Below are 25,139 nucleotides of genomic sequence, written 5' to 3'. Positions count from 1 at the left end.
CGGTCGGCCTTGATTGTGCTGCATGTTGCTAAGCGCTCACCTGCGCCTTCACACGGCCCCGATCGAATCAAGCTAAAGATGTGTTCCCCCGCCCGACTTCGAGCGAGGATGATGGTCAGCCCAGAGCTCATAATTGATATTCGGGGCGGTCACGCCGATTTGAATCAGTTGTTTTCCCTCCTTCTCCTGCTGCTGCTGCTGCTGCTGCTGCGTAGGTTGAGTATAGAAGTTCAAGCTGTGCCGGTACCTCTGAAGTGAACAGAGCACACAAAGTCCACTACCCTTACGGTGAGTCTTCTTCGCTGTTCAACTCGAAGAATGCACCAGAGGCTAATTCTCTCCATAGACGGATCTTGCAATTATCATCTCTTTGATCGGCTTAACTGTCAAGTGAGTGTTGACATCGCATTCGGCCCTGATATTCGCTTCTCGTCATGACATTTGTCAACTGGGATGCTGCTCTATGAGTGTAACACTGACCAGATAATTTTAGTTTTGCAGCAAATGGAAGCCTTCCTCCACTAGTCAGCAGCAGGTCTGAGCCTACACATTGACCGCAGCTCGCCTTTTGGCTGTGTATTTGTACTTTAGCAAACACAGTCTCCGGAAGCTCCAGGGCAAACACCTGTCTTATCCAAGGCTGAGAGCTGGTTCTCTTTGCCTCTGCTGGACTCGTCAATCAATCACCTTACGCTTGTATTGACCCGCCTCCTCAATGTCGGTCTCCAGCGAGAGCCAGAGCAATTCTCCCCAGACCTACGAAGCTGTTTCTCCCGTTGATATTGTGCGTGGTCACAATCACTTCCCAATGGCGGCCTCTTCGCGACCAAGTGGAGCTCGGGCGGAGCGAAGCTCCTCTGAATCCTCTGTTTCCTCGTCACTCAAGAGTCCTCGAACCGCTCGATTCGCAGAGGCAACATCGGTGCACTCCCCTACCGAAGCCCCGGGTGCTTCTAAGTCTCCGTTCGCGGACCCGCCGAGTCGTTCACAGATCCAGCCCGACGTGTCTGACGTAGGCTTTGGTTATGTCGCAGCTAACGATCCTACTCAGCATGCATCGCATCATCTTCCCCCAGCATCACCTCTCAAGAGTGCCCTCAAGGTCCCAGGTACTCCTGGGCGGACTTTGAATCCCCTGAGCCCTACTTTTCGGGAAGAATTCTTTGTGGAGAAGCAAGAAAAGGCTGCTGACAAGGAGAATGCCAGAGACCTGGTAAGTGGACCCGAAGAATTAGCAAAACTTCTCCTGATCATTAATACTCACACACTGCTCGCAGCGAATCAAACTACGCGTGCGTATCGCCAAGATATTCCTTCGTTTTGTCAACTTCGGTTGCAGTCTGATCGTGCTCACCATCCTGGCAACGACTTTGACGATATTTCATGCATCGAAATCTCTACCTCCTCGTAACAATTTACCCCCATGGGCCCAAGGGACGAACCCATGGGCGCAGTACCTCCTCCTTGCAATGGCTTGCACCTCCCTGTTCTCCTGCCTGATTGTCTTCTGGGCGTACTGGAAGGGTGGCCACAAGCGCGCTGAGAAGGTCGCAGTCTATTACACGATCTTCTCAGTCTGCTTCTTCACATTCAGTCTAATCATGTGGATCGTCGCAGCGGCTATCTACCAGAATTCCAAGGCCAACGGCAATGGTCAAGACCTCTGGGGCTGGTCGTGCAAGAAGAACCTTCGAGAGCAATTGTTCCATAACGATATCGATTACGCGCTGCTTTGCCGTCTGCAGGTAAGTCGAATCCTTCTCCCAACGAGCGTTCTACGAGGCTGACTGGAACAACTCCCAGGACTGGGGCTTGGTTTGCGCCATCATCGAGGTAGTGATTGAGGTCCTGGTCATTCTCATCTATGCGGTTGTCTTCTACCGGTTCTACACCAAGCGACGGCTCGCAAAGTCAATGGACCGCCGAGACAAGGCCAGGTCGGATCTGTACCTGGCTCAGCTCCGTCTGCAATCTGCCCCCAATACTCCCGGCTTCACCAACATGCCCAAGTCACCCTTCGTGTCCGTCCAACAGGCCCAGGATTCCTACTCGGCCGCCGAGAACGGGGAGATGTACTCGACGCAGTTCGCAACTCCCCGATCGCCGACGAAGCCCCAACCTGCGTTCCAGCTGCAGCCGCCTCCCATCCGTGTGCAGCAGGCGACTCCAAGGACGGAACAAGGAGAATTCCCGGCGCCGGCTCCAGCCCAGAATATCAATGAGCACATGACTGCCGCCCCTGGCGAGCGGACCTACGAGGCCGTCCCTATCCCGGAAGCATACACAAGCCCCATGAGCCCCAACTTCCCTCAGAATGCTCGCTATTGATCAGCCAATGATGGCCTGGCAAAAAAACAAAAGAAAAACCTAAAAGAAATCACAGACCACACGGCCTGAAACGTGGGGTGAAAGAAATATCCTTATAACTATAAATACGTACATGGTCCTGAGAATGGTTCGCTACGCCGCGCCCAGCAGGACCGGGTCGCTCGAGGCTGTATTTATTCGCTCTTCTTATTGACGAAGCCTACTGCTCCACCCCTGGATCATCTGCCTTGTTTCCCAGTCAGGCGACTTGCGAAGCAGTCGAAAATTGAAATACTTATTTCCCTCGAATTCATCACTGAATTCTCATGATTAATGCTCCTGTCTTTAGTCTCGTCTCATCTGTCTGTTTATACATCCTATATACCACTATGCATTACCTATCATTCCTTTGACTTCTCCTTTTTCTTTTAATCATTACAATCCTATTGAGATTGAGTGCAATGGCCATTTATCCAAGCTCCGTATATGTAGCTGGTTGTGCTCCAAGACGGTCCCTCCATGCCCTCCCTCGACAAGGCTTTGTCCTATGTCGAGCGAAGGCGAGTCGATCAATCTCATCTGATCCATTTACTGAGTCACTCATGATTACCATTTGCAGAAAACATGACATAGAGCTCTTAAAGCCGATAACATATAGGAGAAGACAGATATTCATCAACAAAGGTCAATCGGCTGAGAACATACAGCGAATAACAATATAAATGCCCCCAACTCCTCCGCAAGTGTAGCCCAGAGCATCCCAATCCATAACCTGCGAACATTGCTCATGTAGCACTTCATAGCATCCTGAATGAACAAGGTATTCACGAATATACAGCATCTTCGTCCCCCGACGTTTACCCAGGGTGGACCATCAAATGGCCGGTTCAAACAGACCCTTCGTCAATAACAGCATTCGCGTCTTTGGCAACATAAATCTCTTCTAAAGAGCCCGCGCCAGCGCCCTCGGACAGACCATCGTTTTGCAAGACGAGACCTTGCTCGTTGGCCAGGTGGAGAAGGCAGATAAAGCCAAAAGAGGTGCTGATGTCACGCAGCTTCTCTGGCGGATAAACCGTTTTGAGGGAATTCATGATCTGCGTGAATCGTAACCGATGGCCTTCCTTCGGCCCTTCCGAGCCGTCGGCTGGCTGTGGTTTTTGAGGTGTGGGTGTTGGGGGTGCATCAGGCTCGGTCTCGCCACTTTGTACTTGATTGACATCGGTCCCCGTGCTTGTTTGTTGTGTGGAATCAAAATCTGTGGATGCAATCAACCTTTCGCCCATGCCCTTCCACATCTCCTGCTTCAGTCTCCGCACGTCAATCTTCTTGGCGACTCTTGCATAGGCAACGTAATCAGGTCGCGCTCGTCGTCCGCCTTGTGTCACCAGTTGTGAGCCAAAGCCCCCAGCGCCCGGCTTGGGCGTCGCCCCTACCATGTTGAGAAGAGCAGCAATACCCGTAGCTCCTCCTGCATCCCCTGCTGTTGTGCCTGGAGCTCCATCAGCTGGTGGGGACAGCATCTCTCTCGCATCTGCAAAGGGCAGGTTGTCATCGTCATCGTCGGCGATACCGAGCCCGTTCGGGAACGCGAGACCATCATCGTCCGCAAAGAAGTCGGCATCATACGCGCCAGGGGCAGCGTCCTCGTCGGCAGCCGCTTCCTCCTCCTGCTTGCGATTGGCCCAGAAGGCCTCGTCCATTTCCCCATTACCCGCGGTACGGTCCTGTCGTCGGCTGTTGAACTGCCGTAGGCCCACCAGCTTCTTCGAGCCCATGCGAGCCTTAGGCTTGAGGAAGAGACGGAGTAGCTGTCGGGAGTTGAAGTGTTTGTCGTCTGGAAGCAAATTCCGCCCTTTGGTCCTCCACTGTGTCTTGGGCAGGGAAATGGTGGAGTTGGAACTAGCCGGGGTATAAATCAATTCAGCAACGGTTGGATCGAGAGGCGCCGCGAAGTCGATTTCAAAAGGCTCCTTTTCCTTCCGCTGCTTCGGCGCTGCATTTGCAGAGCTGGCAGCCGCATGTTCCTTGATACGCCGAATCTTCCAGTGCTCAGGGCCCGCCCAGTTCTTCTGGAGTGCATTGTCAAAATAGCTGAGAATGTTCTCATGGTCACGCTTATCTGGTTGATGAGTAAGCGATATGGCATACCCATCCTCATCGTCCATTGCCTCGTCGCCGTCCTGATTCTGATCACCATCACGATCAATGCGATGGACTTTCAGCATCGGCTCCAGGGCAGCCTCACGGGCCCATGCCTCACCCCCATCACCGAATCCGGCGTCTTCACTAAGATCGAATCCAGCTAGAGTACCATCGTCGTCGTCAAAGCCGACAGCATTATCATCATCGAGCATGATCCCAGAGGCATCATTTACGCTTCGTCCGTCCTCATTGCCTTTCTCGTTCCGCCATTCTTCAGGGGCCTTGAGAAAGGGGATATCCAGTGATCCAGTGGGATCGCCAAGATCGAAGTTCTTGAGGGACGGGCAAATATCCTGCTCATCGAGGCGCGCCAAATCGGGGAAAAATTGGTTCGCTAGTGGCGTTATATCAATCTCAACATCGTCTTCAAAAACATCATCAGAAGATCGCTTAGGAGCCGGTGAAGAGGACTTCGGGTGTTCAGGGTCCTCCGAGTCTTCGCGAGTATTATCCGTGTCTTTCGTACTTTCCTCGACAGTGTCGTCGCTGCTGTCAAAGACGATGCGTCCTTGCCCATCTATCGACAGGTGGTTCAGGAGCAAGCCTTTTGCCCCTCCCTCGTCGAAATCTGCTGACGCTTTTTTGAACAACGGATCAACTGAGAATTCGAGCTCGAACTTTTTCAACTGAAGCGCGGCAAAGGAAGGTGCAAGCGTAGCCTCATGTGTTCTCTGGGCCTGGTGAAGTCAGAATCAGCCCAGTTCCAAGTCCTGAAGCGGTTATGCTATTCTCCCGTACCTTTCTCCGCGACTTTCTTGTGGCCCCATCTTCTCCGTCCTCGTCGTCGTCATCGGCACCCTCATCGTCCGCGCCAGTGTCGCGACCCCGCTTCTCACGGCTGTCCGCCAGCCCACTCAGCAATTTACCTGTTTCCGTCGCCACGCTGTCGACTCTGCTTGTATAAATCTTGACGCAACCATCGAGCGTGCAACTGGCTTTTTGAAAGTTGACACCATCGCCCTCCTTGAGTAGAGACATATCATGGAAGTAGTCAATGAGGGCAAAGTTCCAGGAGTTGTTCGCATTGATCTTGTTGTCGGTGGCCATCTTCATCCATTCCTCGAAATTGGCCAAGATAGGGACCCGTTTCATTGGGGTCACCGCTCGTCGTCCATCCGCATCGCTCTCTCGTCCGCGGTGTCCTGATCCCCGAGGTGTACCGGGACTCATACTCGAAGCGCGGTCATACGTGTATCGTCGAGGTGGCATTGGCGTCTTGACAGCAGCCTTGATCTGATCCATCTGGCGGTCATGGCGGGCTTGTCGGGCCTCCAAACGGGCCGCCTTCTCCCCTGTGTCATCGTTCAGAGGGATCCTGATCTCATCAGTATCATCTTCTCCTTGGCATTCGGAGGCGCCATTCGGCATGAGTTCTTACTTCATGGGCGAGTTTTTGTGAGGGGTTGATGCGCCATTTGAGCGGCGATGTTTAGGATTTGCTACGCGGGGCATGGCGAATGGTTACCCCAGCAGTAAGGGATAACTGATGGCCACTCCGTGTTCAGAAAAGGATTGAGAGCAAATAAGCAAAGATGAGAGGATAGGAGGTATTAGCGATCTCAAAAGCTACCCTTCAGTTCCTGATGATAGATCCAGCGGGGTTCGACGGTTCAGGTGTGATTGCGCTGGATCTCCTCTTTGCGTTCTGGTTTCCTCTTTTGGCCAACAAGAACAAACAACATCAACAAAAACATACGCCATGCCAGAGCAACCACTTGTGCAGCCACTAGCCTCATAGGGCTAGGCTGGGAGTCACCTGACCTGATATGGTCCAGCTGAGTGTGAGTTGTAATAATACAGTCTAATACAATATTTATTTCAATACTGTATGTATTTTCTTGTAAAATACTCTAACCTTACCGTAAGGTACCCATGGACATCGTAGCACCGCCTCCGCCACAACGCACCAGCCACATTTCCGCCTTTTCCCTTGCCATCACTCGTTGGCTGCCGCGTGGACGCTGAGAGAGGTACGTATCCGTATCTGCTTATCTACGGGCTACGTAGGGATATGCCATGGTACCTCCCACCGCAGCCTATCTTCCTCATCACCACCTCCCATTTCCAGACGGTCTGGATCTTCTTTTCTCAGTCCGTTAGGTTGCTGCCTTCTCATTCTTTCTTATATCATTACAATCGCTAGATGATCCCCCGCAATTTCCTCCTCTGCTGCTCATGATGCCGCAGTGGTCACTATGGCAAGCAACCTGACTTTGTACCTAAGACGATCACCGATCCGTCAGAAACGTCCCTATTCTGTTCGACCGTTCTACTGGGCTTTTCTGGCATTAATAGTCCTTTCGGTGATCAGCTGGACTCTAGGGAACTTGAACAATCTCTCTGCATCTTCCCCGCTTCATATCAAGCGAGTAGCGGATGTCCTGCAAAGCGACAATGAGCCAGAGGTACAAATACAAGACATTTTTCTTCGCAGATATGCTAATAAATCTTGTTCTTCGACAGTGCCGCTTGGTCCGTCAAGCCAAGGATCAATGCTCCTTCGTCCGTGCCAATTGCTCCGACCTTGAGGATGGATTACTCTCATATATCCAGCTGTACTATTGCACATTCGCGAACGCCAAACCTCTAGCTTTCATCGTCCTCATCTTGTGGCTATCCTTGCTTTTCAGCACCATAGGTATTGCTGCAAGCGATTTCTTGTGTATAGATTTGAGTACCTTGGCCAGCATTCTCGGGATGAGTGAGAGTTTGACCGGTGTTACGTTTCTCGCATTTGGAAATGGCAGCCCCGATGTCTTCTCGACATTTGCTGCCATGAGATCGAACAGCGGTAGCCTGGCCATCGGGGAGCTTATTGGTGCTGCGAGCTTCATTACGTCGGTAGTTGCAGGTTCTATGGCCCTGGTCCAGCCGTTCAGGGTTGCCCGGCGGAGCTTCGTCCGGGACGTGGGATACTTTGTCATTGCTATCAGCTTCAGTATGGTGCTTCTAGCTGATGGAAGGCTCCATGCCTGGGAATCGGCAACTATGGTTGGTCTGTATTGTTTTTACGTGGTCTTGGTTGTTACCTGGCACTGGTACCTTGTACGCCGCCGTCGGGCCTACGAGAGGAATCTAGCTGCACGGGCTCACTTCCATATTCCAGACAACCAAGAGCTGGAAATTGAAGAAGAGGCCGAAGAGGATGACCCCGGCGTTGCGTCGGAGTCGAGGAGTCTCCTCCGCGGAGCGTCGACTGAGGATTTCGACGCACTGCAAGGATCCGATTTACCGGCTTGGAAAGATGGTGACGAGGATGATGAGGCTCGCAACCGCTATCTCGCTGAAATAAGTGAGAATATGCACGTGTTTCGCCCCTCTGCGCGCAGGCGCAACACATTGAATCCCATCAGGCCCAGCCTCGTTGGCGCACTGGAATTCCAGACCGTGCTCTTTTCCCTGCAGAAGTCCCGTAACATCAATCAGGGCACGCCCATTGGGCTCGACAGATATTTTGATAATCCAGAACTTGCTCGCGCCCCTTCCCCACAGCAGGACAATTTATCAGTCGCATCCCATCCCCGAACAAGCAGACCCTCCGGAAGCAGCCGGCTTTTATCGCCGAATAGTGCAGCAGGCTCCTCTCGAATTCGTGCTGTCTCTGCCAACGATGCCGCGGGGCTCAAGCTGGATACCAGCGTCTTCACGTCCGGTACGCCACAGCCTCGTGTGACCGTTAGTCGACCTTCCGTAAGCGGAGAGACGTTTCAGCCTCAGATACCCCAAACTGACCAGACCTCGGCAACCCTATCATTACCATCATCCGACAGACTCTCGCCGAGCCCAAGTCTAGCAGGCGCCGCCCGACCTGCCAGCCCTAAGCTACTTGCACCACCGGGTACCTTTCACTCGCCGAACTACCAGGCGGACTCTCCTCTTATGCGGTCTCCACTGGACGTCTCCCCACTAGGGACTTCGTATGCCACGCTCGGCGCTGAAGGTGCTTTGGAAAGCCCCTCCAGCCCGTTTCCTCCTTTTGCGGACGCAATCGGCTCAGTGCACTCGAGAGCGCCAAGCATACGTCTTCCGGCCGCTGCCAGCCCTACAGAGACGTTGCAAGTTCATGATAATGGGTTTGAAGATGGAGGTCATCGGTCCGCATCACCAGCAAAGTGGCCGCGGCTTTCCCCACGCTTCATCGCGCAGCGCGTTATTCCGGTGCTCTTCCCGACCTTGGTTGGCTGGAGGACCAAGAACTTCCTAGAGCGGCTGTTAGGGATCGTTGCAGCTCCAAGTGTGTTGCTACTCACAATTACTCTTCCTGTTGTGGAACCAGCACAGCCTGAAGTAGACCCCGCGCCTAATGTATTACCCTCGGCGGACGGCGGAGAGTCGACAGCACCCCGAGTGAGACTACCGGAAGACAGTCCGCTTATTCGAACTCTAGACCGCGATCTGGCCGATCCTGAAGTGGGTTCACCGGGGGGCAAAGCTCAGTCGATACAAGAAAGGCAACGATGGGACTCTGAATTGCCTGCCGTCGAGCCACTGACAGACCCATCAGCCTCTCAGCCGAAGGATTGGTGCCAGTGGCTGCTTTACGTACAACTGTTCATGGGGCCGTTCTTTGTCGCCTTGATCGCATGGACTACGATGGATCCCGAGATGAAAGCCCGTACTCTGGTTCTCCCATCCTTGTGCTCCCTTCTCTTCTCATTTCTATGTCTTGCATGCCTCGTGGTGAGTACAAGGCATAGCCACTCCTCGCGGCCTTCCTCTTTTTGGCGCCCCTTCCTGGCCATGTTGGGTTTCGTAGTTGCAATCTTTTGGATCGCAACCGTAGCCACGGAAGTGGTCAGCCTTCTCAAAACTTTCGGAGTTATTTTGAATATTAGCGACTCCCTCTTAGGGCTTACTGTGTTCGCTGTCGGGAACTCGCTGGGTGATCTTGTCGCCGATATTACCGTCGCCCGTCTAGGTTATCCAGTCATGGCTTTGAGTGCCTGTTTTGGAGGACCCATGCTAAATATCCTCTTGGGAATTGGCTTAGGCGGTCTTTACATGACCGTGAAAGCGAAGCCAGAAACGAAAGCCGCTCGTCAGGGTTCTTACGAGATTGCTATCTCTAAGGTCCTGGTCATTAGTGGCGCTACGCTTCTGGCTACTTTGCTCCTTTTGTTGATTATCGTTCCATTGAATAATTGGAGAATGGATCGAAAGATCGGTTGGGGTCTGGTCATTTTATGGGCCTTTAGCACGTTGGGGAACGTTATTGCTGAGATCGTGACCTAGGCCTGAACTTTAGCTTCTTTCTTCTTTTTGTGATCTTTGTTCTTCGGCTTTCCTGTGCATACCATCTTCCCTCTCCTACCTGCGTCCCTTGTACGTTTACTTTGCAACGCTGTCTAGTATTTTGAGCGATGACTTTCTGTTATGTATATAATTACTTTCTTTTGGCCACGAGCACAGTTGAGGGCGTCTGTCTGACCGTGTTTTAATCCATGAGCTGTTGTCTTCAAAGCCCACATCGACTGGATATGCAATCTCTGGCCGACTGTGAGTATCTACAATCGAGGCGAAAGAGATGGAAAAATAGGCAATACAGATAACGCTATAAGTTCTTCCTACTGTTTATGTATATCCATCCACAATATACAGTCCCTGGTGGTCACTGGCGATAGATTGGCGACAGGTGCGTCGCTCGCCTTGAATCTAGTCAAGCACACGGCCGGCACTCGAGCTCGTACTCCGATCATTCGTCTGAACCTTCCGAAGCCCTTTGCCCATTTGAATTGAGCTCAAGAGCGCGCTTCGATCTGGTGCTCCTGCGGGTGCAGTCGGGACACCGGCAGCCGGAGGAGCTGGCGGTGGTGGAGGGCCTGGAGGTGGAGCAGGTGGAGCCATAGGTGGTGCAGGTGGTGGAGGTGGTGCAACGGATGGATCATAGCTGGGCACTGTCGCTGGTGGCGGTGGAGGAGGTGGTGGTGGAGGAGGGGCAGCAGGAGCAGAGAGGCTTCCGTTCGGCTCAGGCACCGGGAGAGGGGCAACTGAGCTGTCTTGCACCGGGGTCGACGACTTAGAGGGTGATTTGTCATCCATAGCGCTCAGAGGTCGTGGTGGTGCCATAGTACCAAACAAAATACTCGCGAGTTGTTTAGCGCTACCACCCCCTGGCCGCTCGTCATCGTCATCGTCAGACGAGTCGAATTCAGACCCTGCAGCAGACCAGTCATCGTCTGCTTCAGGACGCGCACGAGATTTGCGCTCCAGAGGTGCGGATCCGGTAAAAGCAGGTTTGGAACTCTCCTGCTGTGCGAGACGGTGGAAGGGATTGGTCGAGTGTACATCAGCCTTGGGGGAAGTGACATTGGTTTGAGGCACGGGTGGAGAAGAGACCACGTGTGTGTCAGCGGCGTGGTTTGTTATCTTGAAGTACGGATTTTTGGACTCTGTCTCTGGGCTGAAGCTCACAGGCGGAGCATGAGAGGAACCGGCTTCGGGACTGGCAGCCCGTTCGGATTCCAGTGCAGAAACAGGAGCCGCAGGAGTCGCTGCGGGGAGTAATTGGCTCTGGGTCGGTGTGCTGTCCTGAGGCGTGATGTTCGCCGGCCCTTCTTCATCCGAAGAACTCTCCTCATCCAGACCTTCCAATTCAAGCTGAAGCTGCCGCTCTCGTTCCCTGGCCCTCTCGAGCTCAGCGCGCTGAGCTGCAAGAGCGGCTTCCTTTTCCATGGCCAACCGTTCGGCTTCTTCTTTGCGACGCTTCTCCTCTTGCTTCCGGACCTTGCCTTGCCTGACTTGCTCCTCCAGTGCACGGAGACGAGCTTCTTGTGCCTCTTTCTCCTTGAGGAGTTCCTCCTCACGTTTCTGGGCTTCCATCCTATAGGAAATTGAGAGCCTTGTTAGCATGTGCCTCGATGCGACAATGTGGGTGGTTGGTCCTTACTCGAGGCGATTCGTCTCCTCTTCTTGTGCCTGTTGCTCCTCCCTGATAGCCTGTTCCGCAGCGACAGTTTCTTCTGCGGTCTTTTTTACATCACCCTGGCCCGCGCTGTCCGTGCGGCCTCGGCGTGAAGGCGGAGCTGGGGGTGGTTTCTTGCCCACAGGTTTGGCAGGTGCGTTAGAAGTGCTATGCTGCTCTTCAGCCAAGCGACGTTGTCTCTCTTGCTCTCTCTTCGCATCTTCCTCCTCTGCTCGTCTCAGACGCTCTTCTCGCTCCTTCTTTTCCCGCTCCTGGCGCTGCAGAAGTGTTTCTGATGAGTCAGTGTGTGGTTTCAAACCGGCAGCCGCCATGCGCTCCGCGATACGTTTTTGGGCACGTTCCCTAGCCGCAGCCACTCGGTCCTCGTGGGTGGATCCTGGTAATGAACCCGCAGAACCAGCGGATGGCGCAGGGGAAAGCCGAGAGTCACCGACGGATGGCTCCTCAAGCCGAAGTCGCTGCTCTTGAGCGGACGAAGTCCTGGATTCCCTGCAATTGTTACTTCGAGCTCGACCAGTTTTAGTTTGGCCTTGTCACTTACCCTTCCTTACGAATGTGTGCCGTTCGGCTACCTCGTTTTAGGTCATAAATGAAGTCCCGAATGACGTCCTCGACTCCCAAGGCATCCTCCCACCGACGCCGTTCATGTTCACGTGACGAAGTTTCACCCCCTTCCTTGAGGCTATCTTCAAGACTGCGAGTGAACTCCCTCACACTCTCCTCCACGTCACGTGTCATGGCCTCGTTCTTTTCTCTATCCGCCCGAACAATGGTACTTTCAGCCTCCAACCTGCGAGCCGCAGCTCCATCATCGTCCACGGAAGCAGGAACTGGTCTGCCAGCAAGTTCGGCGGCGCGAGCCTGCATCCTTGCGCGCGCGCGGGCCTTGATACGATCCGCCTCAGTCACGGTGCCACCGGGTCCTGTTCCAACGATGTTGGCAGCACTGTTTGGATGTGCTTTCGCGTCCTTCAAGCGGAAAAGCTCAAGTTTGGCATCGGCAATCTCGCGTTCAATGCGGCGGACCTCTGATGCAACCTGAGGAACCTGGTCCTCGAAGGCTTGGAGCTGACGACGCAAGGATCTTCGTTCGGCGCCGTTATCCAGATTACGGAACGCTGCATTCGGATGGGTGTCGATGTCGTCCTGAACGCGACGGATCCGATCCATGAGACTTTCAGCTTCCCGACGGTCACGGCGATCAAAAACCTCATCCTCCTCGGCTCGATTTTCATCCTGGAAATCGACCGCATCAAGCATGATCTGAGTCTCACGGATCTTCTTCTTCAGCTGCTCAATAGATAGCTCCTCCTCGGACGCCTGGGAGGCAGCGGGAGATGACGCCCGCGCATTATTACCCACACGACGACGGGCGCTAGACCGGTAACCAGCAGCAGCCTCGTCATTATTCTTGAAGAGAGTTGCATCCTTGCGGCCGAACCCTGGAGACCTTGCACCGCCACGGAATGAGTGCTCCTTGAGGTAACTCACACCAGTCTTCTGAGGTTGCAAAAACGCGCCGGAAGCTTTGCGATTCTCTGCATCCTGCGAAAGCAAAGACTTGACCGTGCCTATCGAGTCATTCAAGTTTCTCGTTGACGGAGGAATGAGCTCAGGAGGCAGACGATTCGGGACTGGGTACCCGTTGAGTTTTCTGTAAATCAGGTGCATGGCTACGGCGAACTCATCCATGTTCAGTCGGCCTCGGTTGTTGGGATCCGCGAGCGTCCAGATTCGCTCCAAATCTTTGCGATCCAGACCACTTTGTCCCATGATTTCGATAGCGGTGTCGCCGCCTATGAAGCCCTTATGGAAGCCATCCCAAGCTCGGAAAAGATCATCGTAGATTTTCTTCTCCTCCTTTGTGATTGCCCAAGGAATACTGGCATTCCCAGAGAGACCGGCTGTCGTAAACCCGCCCTCACGACCAGGCTGAGGCATGAGTTGCTGTTTCAACGCCTCAATGTTGGGCAAACCCGAAGACGGTGCGTTAACAAAACCCCATTGACCAGGAATCCCAGTCGGCTGAGCAACCAATCCACCTGTCTGCGCCGGACTAAGATTTGAGCCAAATCCGGTAGGCATAGGCGGAAGCGGGGGGCGGGGACCACTGTAGCCTGTAGCTTGAGGATTCGTCATTAAACCTGTTGGCTGGGGCTGTAGATACTGCTGCTGAGACTGTCCGGGAAAGCCTGTAGCCTGCGGTGCGAGAGCTGCGTTCGCTCCAAGAAAAGAGGCTTGATTGGGCTGCAACCCGGTTGATTGAGGACCAAAGCCTGTGGGCTGCGCAGTGAGTTGCGAGAGAAACTGTGCACTCGACGGCTGCTGCGGCTTAGGATGCTGGGGAGCCGGAGGAGCAGAAACGTTCTCCAATAATGGAGCATCGAAGCTGGGAACGTTCGTTCTTGCAGCGGGCTGCGGCTCCGTGTCGGGAACTCCGAACGAGATGATGTCCACCATACTTGACACCTCATTTTTGATCTTCTCCGGTAGAGTCGCTGGAAGTTCTCGACCTGTGATCCTCAGATTGCAGAGGTACATGGCTAGAGCGAATTCGGGGAAGAATAATTGCCCAGACTTGGTGGTATCGGACAGAATCCTGAAACAAATAGTTAGCTTCACGATTATCCTTCGGGACCATTGGCATTTTACACACCATATTTTCGACAACTCACTGCCGGCAAGTCTCGAACGTAGAAGTAGCTCCTTAGCTTTTTCCCCTGCATGTGACTATCAGCAAGTCATTTCTCCATCAACGCCATGACACTCGAGGACTACCAACCATCCATTGTCTGACTGTCTCCCACCGCGGACTTGAAAAGTTGTTCAAACTTGGCCTGGTCTTGCGCAGTGATGAACGACAGCCGTATGTTAGGGATTCTGCTCCCCGAAGACTTGGGTGGCGGAGGAGGCGCCACGCTAGCACCATCGCTAAACGAGTTGGCTATCTCCGAAGACGTCCTGGGAGCAGGTCGAGTGGGCAGACCGGTGGTCGAAGGAAGCTGAAGCGACGAAGGTTGGCTTTGAGGAGGATAACCCGTGTACTGCGGCTGTTGCGCGGAGGCCTGATAGCCGCCAAGCTGCTGCTGCTGCTGAGGCGCTGCGCCAGGGAAGCCTGTGAACTGAGGTTGCACTTGTCCAGTAGGGAATCCCGTTGGCTGAGGCTGCAGCTGAGAGGCCGATTGAAGTCCATACCCGGTGGGCTGTGGTTGAAAGCCAGTCTGTTGCGGTATTTGTTGCTGGCCCTGAGGGAATTGCGAGTATTGAGGTTGCTGCATGAAAGGCGGCTGTCCTGGGCGGGCGCTGTTGGCGCCGCCCAAGAAGGAGTTCGACGAAGAGTACATCACAACGCTCGCATCAGGAGTGGGAAAGTAGTTAGATAGCGCAGGTCGAGAAGATACAGAGATCAAATCACAATTAAGCAACAAGGAAACTAAAGGGAAAGAATCAGGTGAACGAAAGAAACTAGACGATCCAGGGATTCAGGAGGAGCTACTGTGGTGACGCCGCTGGATGTTTAGGGACGCGGAGGCAATGTCGGCGCTAGCCCAAAAGGGGACGGTGGAGCCTCAATTTCCGGGAATCCAGGCTCCAACCCCTCGTGATCCAAAAGTATACAGTAAGTACATACACAGTATATTGCACATCACAATTTGGAGATATTCCAATCCCAAATGCATTCTGAATTGTGATCTTGAACCTCTAGGTAGTATTAAAGCCTCGACTGCTGCTTGTAGTTGCATAAAGTCATTCCATTGGATGTTATCATTAGCGACAGCAACCAACATCCCTCATTATCATGATGAACTCGTAGCGTAGAAGCTCCTCCGAAAAACAAGCCCAAATTTTGAGCAACTCGGTCAATCATCTCGTGTAACGTGCAAACTTGCGATACCATCAAGCCCGTGTAAGGACAATGCACAGAAAATATGGCAGATGGCCAGGTTTTGATGTACAGGTGATTCGCATAAACCAGATGCGCCAAAGTCCACAAAAATGCAAACCAGCACGGATTCGCCAGTATCGCAGCCTGTATTCTAAGCACCTTCTGCAGTACCATTCTGCTGCTGCTGAGAAGCTCCGACCATTTTACGCAGCTCGTATTCTTTGGTGAATTCGCGGGAAAGGATGCCCAGATCCCTGACAAGGTCATGACAGGCGGCGAGCAGAGCATCCTTAGGAGTGACCTCACCATCCGTCTGAACGCGGAGTTCAAACTTGGGAACTAGAGGATGGGGGACCTGACACAGTTCGTCAGAATTATGTATCCCAGAGCTCGAAAGGAGAGCCCTCCAGATCTCAACTAAATTTGAGGAAAAACACGGCTTCCAAGACGGACATACCTTATAACCAGCAAAGATCACATGGGAATTCTGCAGAAGACGGGAGCGGAGGAGGTTGCCGAGCGTGTGGTCCTCTTTGTTGAAAGTGAAAATCGAGGAAGATGGAATGCCTGAGTTGATGCATTAGATCGGCCGTCATTGATCCGCACGACGAAGTTTGATTGAAGGACTCACGAGTATCGGTCTCAACCTCGACTTTCTCCTCTCCGGGAGCTAGAACGAAAGACTCGAAACTATTTTTAACAAAAAAAGCCACAGGGTCAGCTTGAATATCCAATGCTCGTTGACTCTGCAAAATATCTTGAGGCACGTGAATGGGATATGAGTGAGCACCTGTGCGGCTGGTCATTGTCCAAGTTAATGGAGGAGTGGCAGCCATTGTTATTACGGGAACTACCAGTAGCATGGACCCAACGGGCATACGCCATCTCGTTGGGGAGCATGAATGGTTTCTTTGGACTCATGGCGACAGGACTCTTTCAAAGTACAAGAGCAGAGGCCAAGATGTAGAAACAATAGGGTGGTGGGCAAATGAAGAGAACAGTTCACAGTCGGGTCAAGAGGGAAATGGTTGTGAACAGAAGTTGTGTTGATGATGGTAGGCTCAAGCATGAGGAAGGTGGGTGGTTGCGTCGCCCAGAGCGCCGACCACCAAGCTGGGAACCTTGTCCCAGCGCTGCACATAGTGAAGACAACGTCCTCCATTTCCACTTTCGGTAAGGGACAACCCCTCCATCGCTTTGGTTGCCAGTCCGAGGTAGATCTCCTACCCAAAGACAGGACAAGGATAAAGAAGGCAGTCAAGACATCAAAATGAAGATGCGTTTTCCATAGACAGTGCAAATGATCTTGCTTACCGATCTGGCGCGTTCATCTTGGCGGAATGACAAGTCAAGCTGTTTCAAACTTGCTCGCACAAGTCCCAGGATTCCCAAGGACAGAAGACTCGACGCCTAAGGAGGAACAAACAGAAGTGATGATCGACGAATTGAAATGAATGAGAACCAACAGAGGTAGCTGTTCTTTGTAAGATTCCCCTGTTCGTCTCGGAAACATCGATCGAAACTGACCTCCAATATCCAAAAAAGAAACGACACCAAAATAGATTGATCTTCCAGACGATATCAGCGAAATGACCAATAAGAACGCCCAGAGGCAAGACCCTTAACGGCAACAACCTGGAAGGACATCAGAGAACTTACAAGCCTGATAGATCAAGTGTATGAGGGGGTGATCCTTTATACAAAGCAGCGAAGGGGGTTATTAGAGGGTTGTGAGCTTCTAGAGCAAGATGGAGATATTGATGGAAGAGTGAAGCAATTAAGAAGGTCAGGCTAGATTAGTTCTACTATCGGGATGCTTTTATCGGATTCAATAATTCATTATCTACCGCCTTCAAGAGTCCCGTGATTCTAGGCACGTGATACTACGGGTATCGATCACAGAAGTGTCCCCGCGGCCCGACCATATCCGATTGACTTAACAAACCCAATGACTCAAGGGAAGTAAATAATCCCAGGTAGTCTCCCTTGCGGAGAATCAAGATTATACCGATTGGATTACAACCCAAAGTGATGTTCAACGGCATCGGGATGGCGGGTAGAAACGATCCGCAAGCTGAGTACAGTTATCTTACACTGATATAAACTGTCATGCATCCTCATTCTAGTCTAAGATCCGTTATCTATCTCTCTAAGTTATTCTCGAGGACTCCGAGACCTGGACATCACATAGCATCGAGATCATGTCGCTGAGAACTATATTGAAATCAACCTACCCTTGGACAAAGAGTCCCCTTCTGGTCTCGGCTCCAATGCTGAACATTGCCATGCCCCCGCTGGCGGTATCTGTCTCCTCCGCTGGTGGACTCGGATTTCTTGCTGCTGGATTTGATGTGTCGAGCTTGGATCATAACCTGGAAGTCGCCATCCGTCTGGTGAAGCAATCAGGCGGTATGGTACAGCAAATACACGAGGAAACGGGTGTGCTCCCCATTGGGGTCGGCTTCATCAACTGGGGTGCCGATCTCAAAGTCTCTATTGCCGCTATCCAGAAGTACATGCCATGCGCTGTGTGGTTATTTGGTCCAGAGAATCAACCGGACGACCTAGTGCCCTGGGTGAAGGAGGTGCGTGGCGTGACCTCTGGCCGGACCAAGATCTGGGTGCAAGTTGGTGCCGTGGATGAGGCGATCGCCGTTGCCGAGGTTCTTCAACCAGACGCTTTGGTCGTCCAAGGTTCTGATGCGGGGGGTCATGGTCTAGCTCATTCGGCCTCAGTTTTGACTTTGATACCTGAGATTCAAGATGCTTTACGGGAGCGAGACTTGACTCACATAGCCATCATGGCTGCGGGAGGAATCGTTGATGGACGAGGGCTGGCAGCGGCTTTGGCACTGGGGGCTGTCGGCGCTGCCATGGGTACTCGCTTCCTGGCGTCTGAAGAAGCGAATATAGCTCACGGATATCAGAAGGAGATATTGCGAGCATCTGATGGCGGTCTCAACACCATCAGGTCGACGGTATATGATCGAGTGAGGGGTATCGGGGGCTGGCCCCGTCGATACGACGGGCGCGGTATCATCAACGAGAGTTATGTCGATGCTGTGGAGCGGGGAATGAGTGATGAGGAGAATAAGAGTTTGTACGAAGAAGAGTTGAAGAAAGGCGATGCCGGTTGGGGACCCAAGGGGAGACTTACAACGTATGCTGGTACTGGTGTCGGCCTGGTGCGAGAAATCCTGCCTGCGTCCACAATTGTGGAGAAGACCTTGTGTGAAGCAAGAGATGTGATTCGGGGAATTTCGGTAGATTGAAGCACTGCGTAAACCAGGAATCTTGCGAATTGCTCGGCATATTTTACTGACAGGATGCACAAAGATGCGATTGAAATGCAATCAAATGTTTGGGAGCAGCAGTTCCTCTAACGCCATGCCCAGTATATTACTAGTATTCGATTACAGATACAAGAGTAGATACATTTGCTGATTGCTTTGATACAGAGGATTTCACAACCCTTGCTGAATAGCGATCATATACCATTGCTCCCTCAAAACACCAGCCACAAGAAAACCCTTCATTTGCTCAAAGAATGGAGAAGGACAACGGATAAATGGATAGAAAAAAGTTGTCATGATGCAATGTCGATCTTCAATGCTGTATCGTAAACGCGCCAATTAATATTCGAGGGACATTTGGGTCCAAAAGACAAAAGTAAAAGGAGCATCCAACCGCTTTTTTGGATATCTCGGCCGTATGAAATAACAACACCAGTGTGTTCAGGGCAAGGATTGTAAGTCAAGGTAATAGAGTATGCGTATGTGTCTGCTTATGCAGAGAGTATCGTGACGAGGCCGAAAATTTAGCGCCGAGTAAGGGCATCAATGCACCACATTCAGTAAGTCTCCGAGACTCGATGTTTCTTTCTTAATTCTCCAATTGCTTTTCTTCTTTTCGCGTTTCTTCATCAATTCGGCCCACCCTTCATCATCATCCTCGTCGTCTAGCGCAGCGTTCTTTCTTTCATTGTGCGGTCTTCCGTCGGTGGAGACGGGACGGACAGTCACAGTTGGCATCGACGGACTTTTCATCGCGAGCGGTCTAGCTGGGGAAGCAGCTCTCTGGTTTTCGTCATTCCATTGTCTGGCCATCGAGGGATAGGCTGCAGATCCTTGGTCAAGTTGTAACGTCGACACAGGCCGATATCGAGGTGCCATGCCGACATTGCTGCGTTCCGATGGCGCAATAGACGGTGCATAACCTTGACCTACTGGTGTGCCCGGTCGGTTGCCAGCAGGAAGGTAGGGCATCGCCGGGCCATTGAGACGAGAGGAAACATTCGGGTCAAGCATACTAAGAGTTCTTTGGTCATTGAAGGCAGGGGGCGCCGGATTGAGAGGTCCTGCTGTAGGCATGGAAGCCGGCCTCAAATTCGCATTGGCAGACAACGATGGCGGAAAGCCCATGGGTGACATCAGTGGTTGCGGCGGCGGAGTCTGACCTCCCTGCATTGAAATCATTTGCTGCATCCATTGCATCTGCACCTGCATCATTTGCGACATTTGTTGTGACAATTGGACCTGCGCCTGTTCTGTAGCAGAGAGCCCCGACTGAAGATTCGGGGGATTCATACCCATCATCGTGTAAGGTCTTGGGACGCCACCCGATAGGTTGGCTGCCCCTGATGCTCCCATTCCGTTCTGGAACTCATATACGGCTTGAGTATTTGGACTCCCTCGTCTCATTGCTCTTGCTCGCTCTTCCGTGGCGATGACGCCCACTAAGCCACCCGGGGGCAATGCAGCCGAGGCCGAGGGGCCCCCATGCACCGATGCACCCCCTCCAAAAGCCAAGGACTCCCTGTTCGCGGGATTGACTAAGCTTGCCCCATAGTATGGATCCCGAGGAAGGTTTCGAGCAAAGACAGGTAAGCTGGTGCGATTAGTCAAATCATTGTCTCCAGCGACGGAGCCTGGAGATGGCACGTAAGGCTGATGGAACGAGGCCCGAAGATTCGGAATGGAACTTGAAGGCACCAAGCGACTGGGGGGACGATTTCTATTTGGAAAACCGTGTGCAGCAAGGATCCCCAGCGGGATGTCCTCGTCCTCGTCACCCTCGCTGCTCTTCCCGCTGCCCGATCTGTTGCCAGAATTTGGTGCATGAATCGTTAGATTCGGCGTACTATTGCTGGCGTGGTCCAGTTCCGGTCGAAGGGACGGTGCGGGAGACTGTTGGCCTGTGACTTTCATCATCTGCTGTCGATATACAGTCAGATGAGCTTCCTGCTTCCGTCGCTGCCTTTCAGCTTCTCGGTTCTTCTCTGCCTCATCTTCTTCATCGAAATCACTCTCGGCGGAGTCTTCACTCTTGGAAGCGTCACTGTTCGACCTCCTGAGCTCTTGCTGCTGCCGATAATGCTCAAATTGCGAAGGCGTCATGACTTTATTCGTCGATGTGCCGGGTTTGGGCTGGCTTTGCTCGTACTGGGCAGCCAGTAGCGCGTGCGCGGCAATGGAAGGGTCAAGTTGGCTCTCGCCCACTGGAGGGAATTGACGTCGTATTTCTGCGGGTGACTTTGAAAGTCTGGGCGAATCCATGCCTGCGGGCGTGTTTAAGTGAGCAATGAGGGGTGCGTGATGCTCGTGGTCCGAGCCCTCATGGTCCGACATCGACGCAAAGTGCACCCCGCTTTTACTAGAATAAAGGGACTCCATGATTAATTTAGCGTCTTCATCTTCGACGGGCGTGGAATTTCGTTTCGCAGAGTAAACGACACTCCTCCTTAGTCCTTTGTCTCCTCCCGCCTGGGGCTTGATCAGAGAACGGTGGGAAGTCGTAGCAGTGGCCAGCGGAAGAGATTTCCGCCGCCCTTCAGGAAATATAGAGCTAGAATTCGGCACACCTGGCTGACCGATCGGGGAATCCTCCGCGGGCGATTGCGTAGCGTTGAGAAGGCCCTCTCCGGAATGTCGACTGTCCCAGGAGTAAGGGGAAGGTTCTATTTCCTTCGGCACATTCGTATTGATAGGGGCCGGACGCGATACTTTTTCTTCCTTTCGGGAAGCCGTGGGTGAAGGGTTCGCAGATGGCAACTACCAAAGGTTATTAACATTGACCCGGTCAGAGAAAGACGAGAGCTGAGAGCAAACAGAGTGGCTCGTACCATGTCTAACGCTTTCCCGTGAGATGTCGACTCGGAAATGTGTGCGCTATCCCGCTTCCCGATGTCGTCAAACATGCTTTTGAATTCATCCCCAAGCTGACCAGCGTTCAGCTCGTCTAACAGCTTCGGTGGTGTTGCGGTGCTGGCTGTACTGGACGTCATCGCCCTGTTTCTGGACGGCCCGGAAGTGGACTGTCGAGCGGGAGGGATTGAAGGCGAGGCCTTTGAGAGTCTTCCCCCAAAAGAGAAGGTTCTCCCCGCTGCGCGTAGTGCACCAGATATAGGGGGAATGGGTATATCGTGGAGGTTTCGCGAGTGCGGCGATTGGGCGTCGGATTGAAGTGGTATGTCTGTCAAAGAGCGCTGCGCCGATGATGAGCTGAATCGAATTGAGGAAGAACTTTCTGATGATCCTCCAGGATTGCTGCTAGTATAGTTGAATCCACAAGTTAGTAGCCATGCCAGTGTTTCGACTAATCCGCTCAAGATTGGAAAAGGGCACTGTACCGATGCTTTGGTGGTAAATTCTCAGTTCCAGCGAAAATATTGTCATCCTCCTCTGAGGGAGTGTAAAGAACTTGACCTCCACTTGATCTCTTGGAAAGAATATTCCCATCACTTAAGGATTTTCGGTCCGCAGATGGGCGTTCAAAGACTCGAAAGGATGGCTGAGGAGGATTCTCCACCTCCTCAAGAGCATTTCCAGACGACTTTCGCCGGGTAAAGCCCTTAGGGAGCTTAATTGGCATCTGAACAGATGGACCGACGGTCACAGATTTGTGAAGGTCGACCACTTATTCCCAACAAGGAACCGACAAGCTAGACGGAAAGTCCCGCAGACAAGGCAGTCCCAGCAATTATCCTCTTGGGTTGCTCCTCGCTTTCCGTAAACAAGGCAACGGGTGATTGTGGAGGGGCGATTCTGGGCCTTTCGAAACCACTCAGATTCCGATGCAGGTGGGGCTTATGTCGAGAAAACGCCAAAGAATGAAGACGGAGCGGTTACCAGGCTATGCACTCTCAGAGGAAAATCTGTTGTGGGCGGACTGAACACATTAAGGGGTAGGGAGAATGCTGACTGCAAGCGCACGAAAAGAGCAAAGGGAAGCTTCTGGTAGACTGGCACACCGAGCGAAATCGATAGTGTCTCTGACTAGGACCCTCAAATGAATCACCAGCGGGGCTCTTGAAGTAGATTATGGTTTGAGAGTCAGACAATTGTTGTTGCGTGGAATTTGCGATAAAAAATTATGATGATGATGATGATGATGCTGATGATGATGATGATCTCTTGAGTGGCAGAATTAGAAGTGAGAAGGGGATGACAGAGAGAAGTGAGCGGGTGATCAAAAATTGGGGAAACAAATAAATAGTCAACAGGGGAAAAACGAACACAATCAACAGCAAGAGAAATGGTCAATAAATCGTGGATGGACAAGGAAAGAGAGGGAGGCGGGAAACCAGAAAAACATTAATACCTTAGACTACCTAATAGGCTAATAGATAGTTAGTTCTTAACCTCGATTCATCACTCATCAGAATTGAAAGTAAGGTAGGTATAATATTTAGATAGAAGAAGTGAAGGACCTGCTCCGTACCTTAGGCACGAATGGATACCATGATTCCTATTAATATCCAAGGTACCCGGTCCTGTGATAAACGAATCCCCTATCTACTCTGGAGCAGAAATCCTATGATCTGTCTATCCGCTACTCCGTACTCCGTACCTTACTTACCTGACCTAAGGTACCTAGGTAGGAGAATCTTACCATGGTTTTGGCTCTTCCTTATAAGGTACTTCAGAAATATTATTACAGGTAGATACAATACAGACAGAACCTGAGAACTTCCATTGAGGGTGACATGGAAGTTGACAACAGAAAAGATGCAGCTGTTCGTGGCTTTTGCATTAAAAATCATCCAGGTTTTTCTGCCTTAAGTACCTTACGGAGTACGAATACTTTGTAAGGCTATTAATCACTACGGGGTACCTCATTTAGTTTTAATAGTACATACCTACCTAGTCTTCTATGACCCACTCCGGCCTGAAGATACTGTAATAATAGCATTTGATAGCATTTGATAGCATTCGATAGCATTCGATAGCTACCTCAGAACTAAGAAGGAACCTAGCCTACGGAGTAGAGAGGTCAATATCAGTAGGTACCTTTTTCGGGGTCTCATTCTTATAAGTTACAGATCTTTGTAGGTTCGTCGAATTTTAAGCAACATGCCCTTAAGTCCCATAGTGACGGAGTAAGCATATTTGCTCCCAACTCCATACTCACCAATTATTTCCATGCTTTTGATCCTCCCAGCCTGCTTTCATAGGTGTCCAAGAATTTGTACCCTATGAGGTCTATTAATATAGCCATCAACAGGCCTTGATACATTGTTGCCGGCTTTGGAGAACTATATTTTCCAAAGTCCGCCTTGCCAGGTAGAAGATGAGCCTTCTAGGATCGCCTTGACAACACAATGAGAACTTTCCTGCTTATGACAATTCAAAAACTTTCTGAACAAGACTATGGTAAAGATATCACCCTCAGAGATTTCGCTTCCTGAATGGATGGACAAGAAAGATGTGTGGCTGTTAACATCAGGATCTCTAGCACTGATTCTATCCCATCAAGCATAAATAAGAGCGGCGGAAAGGTACAACCCAGTAAAGGGATCAAGGGTTGATTGAAGCTCTCACTTCAGGTTATACAAGACGTTGCCCATCTTATAATGTCATATGGCCTCATTCAACAGCTAGCAGCTTAGAGAAGTGTATCAGAAGCAAACAGGCAGTGAGTTGCCTGAGTGATAATTATTCTCAACTCAGAATGTCAAGATTATCCTAATAATTTCAACCTCCAGCAGTGGAACATCGGCGCTAAGTTAAGAAGCTATCTAGGCAGTAGGTACCTCTGTTATTAAATTTCTTCATCAAAACATGCCGTCTCAATAAATGATCATAATCTTTGTTGTTGAAAGCAGCTGCTCTGTTTCAAGTTCCATCAAGTACACCACAGTCATTGCTCAATCCGCAGACCCCTGGGGAGGATTTGCGGATTGCCTGCTAAGGTCCGTATATTTGGCATGAAAGAACTTACAACTAAAACAAGAAAGGTAAGGTACCTTACTACCGTAGGTAAGGTACCGACGGGAACCACTGTATTTAGATAGAGACCTTAGGTTTTACAGTATCTGCAATTCGCGGACCCTGGCGTCTTATGAGTGTGGAGCTATGGAATTGTACCTAGACTTATACCTAGGACTGTACTCCATAGGTACCTTACCAATGCTACCTAGGTACCTTTACCTACCTTAGCCCAAGATCGCCACTACCTAGTTGTTATGTGCAGTGCCTGGTACTATTGTATTCTGCATACTGATACTGAGGTGGTTCGCAAATATTCATAAGGTACTACATATTCGTCTAAACTCCAGTGTCAAGAGGTTAATAATGCAGTCCAAAGAACCAGCTATAGACTAAGGTCTGCATCTAGCGTTCATTCGCCCTTTTTCAGGGACAAATACCTATCTACCTAAGGTAGTAGATAGTTCTAGTAAAATACTCTACCCTAAGCTAGTCAGAGGAATCCCTCAAATCAGATGCAAGTATCATGCACATGCACTTTCTTCAAAGTAGCATACGTCTATAGCTGTTATCATATGATTCATATCTACCCTCATCTACTTCACTAGTAGTG

At 51.4% G+C, this 25,139-nt stretch overlaps 7 protein-coding genes across 7 annotated transcripts; 3 read left to right on the top strand and 4 right to left on the bottom strand.

Annotated features, from left to right (window-relative positions):
* Positions 1-715: 715 nt before the first annotated feature.
* On the top strand, positions 716-2,328 carry CDV56_105151 (uncharacterized protein; the record flags this gene model as incomplete). The annotated part of the gene is made up of 3 exons (XM_026758770.1): positions 716-1,213; positions 1,278-1,745; positions 1,804-2,328. The coding sequence occupies 3 exons, from the start codon at positions 716-718 to the stop codon at positions 2,326-2,328; spliced, it is 1,491 nt and encodes a 496-aa protein (XP_026611292.1).
* Positions 2,329-3,194: 866 nt separating this feature from the next.
* Positions 3,195-5,964, bottom strand: CDV56_104875 (condensin subunit BRN1; the record flags this gene model as incomplete). The annotated part of the gene is made up of 3 exons (XM_026758494.1): positions 3,195-5,189; positions 5,251-5,827; positions 5,891-5,964. The coding sequence occupies 3 exons, from the start codon at positions 5,962-5,964 to the stop codon at positions 3,195-3,197; spliced, it is 2,646 nt and encodes an 881-aa protein (XP_026611291.1).
* Positions 5,965-6,707: 743 nt separating this feature from the next.
* CDV56_104549 (sodium/calcium exchanger protein) lies at positions 6,708-9,744 on the top strand (the record flags this gene model as incomplete). Its single annotated transcript, XM_026758168.1, has 2 exons — positions 6,708-6,917; positions 6,976-9,744. The coding sequence occupies 2 exons, from the start codon at positions 6,708-6,710 to the stop codon at positions 9,742-9,744; spliced, it is 2,979 nt and encodes a 992-aa protein (XP_026611290.1).
* Positions 9,745-10,164: 420 nt separating this feature from the next.
* On the bottom strand, positions 10,165-14,778 carry pan1 (actin cytoskeleton-regulatory complex protein PAN1; the record flags this gene model as incomplete). Its single annotated transcript, XM_026757671.1, has 5 exons — positions 10,165-11,332; positions 11,399-11,923; positions 11,976-14,033; positions 14,091-14,154; positions 14,217-14,778. The coding sequence occupies 5 exons, from the start codon at positions 14,776-14,778 to the stop codon at positions 10,165-10,167; spliced, it is 4,377 nt and encodes a 1,458-aa protein (XP_026611289.1).
* A 693-nt stretch (positions 14,779-15,471) lies between these two features.
* On the bottom strand, positions 15,472-16,241 carry CDV56_103915 (DNA-directed RNA polymerase II core subunit RPB11; the record flags this gene model as incomplete). The annotated part of the gene is made up of 4 exons (XM_026757534.1): positions 15,472-15,675; positions 15,778-15,887; positions 15,952-16,110; positions 16,175-16,241. 4 exons carry the CDS (start codon positions 16,239-16,241, stop codon positions 15,472-15,474), a joined length of 540 nt encoding a protein of 179 aa, XP_026611288.1.
* Positions 16,242-17,521: 1,280 nt separating this feature from the next.
* CDV56_103670 (nitronate monooxygenase) lies at positions 17,522-18,592 on the top strand (the record flags this gene model as incomplete). The annotated part of the gene is made up of 1 exon (XM_026757289.1): positions 17,522-18,592. The coding sequence occupies one exon, from the start codon at positions 17,522-17,524 to the stop codon at positions 18,590-18,592; it is 1,071 nt and encodes a 356-aa protein (XP_026611287.1).
* Positions 18,593-19,156: 564 nt separating this feature from the next.
* Positions 19,157-21,603, bottom strand: CDV56_103352 (uncharacterized protein; the record flags this gene model as incomplete). The annotated part of the gene is made up of 2 exons (XM_026756971.1): positions 19,157-21,370; positions 21,442-21,603. The coding sequence occupies 2 exons, from the start codon at positions 21,601-21,603 to the stop codon at positions 19,157-19,159; spliced, it is 2,376 nt and encodes a 791-aa protein (XP_026611286.1).
* Positions 21,604-25,139: the final 3,536 nt, after the last annotated feature.

This window comes from Aspergillus thermomutatus, assembly GCF_002237265.1.
Source record: "Aspergillus thermomutatus strain HMR AF 39 chromosome Unknown NODE_237, whole genome shotgun sequence".
Taxonomy (NCBI): domain Eukaryota; kingdom Fungi; phylum Ascomycota; class Eurotiomycetes; order Eurotiales; family Aspergillaceae; genus Aspergillus; species Aspergillus thermomutatus.
The sequence above is the reverse complement of the archived record's forward strand: the minus strand, read 5'-3'. Positions and strand labels throughout refer to the sequence as shown.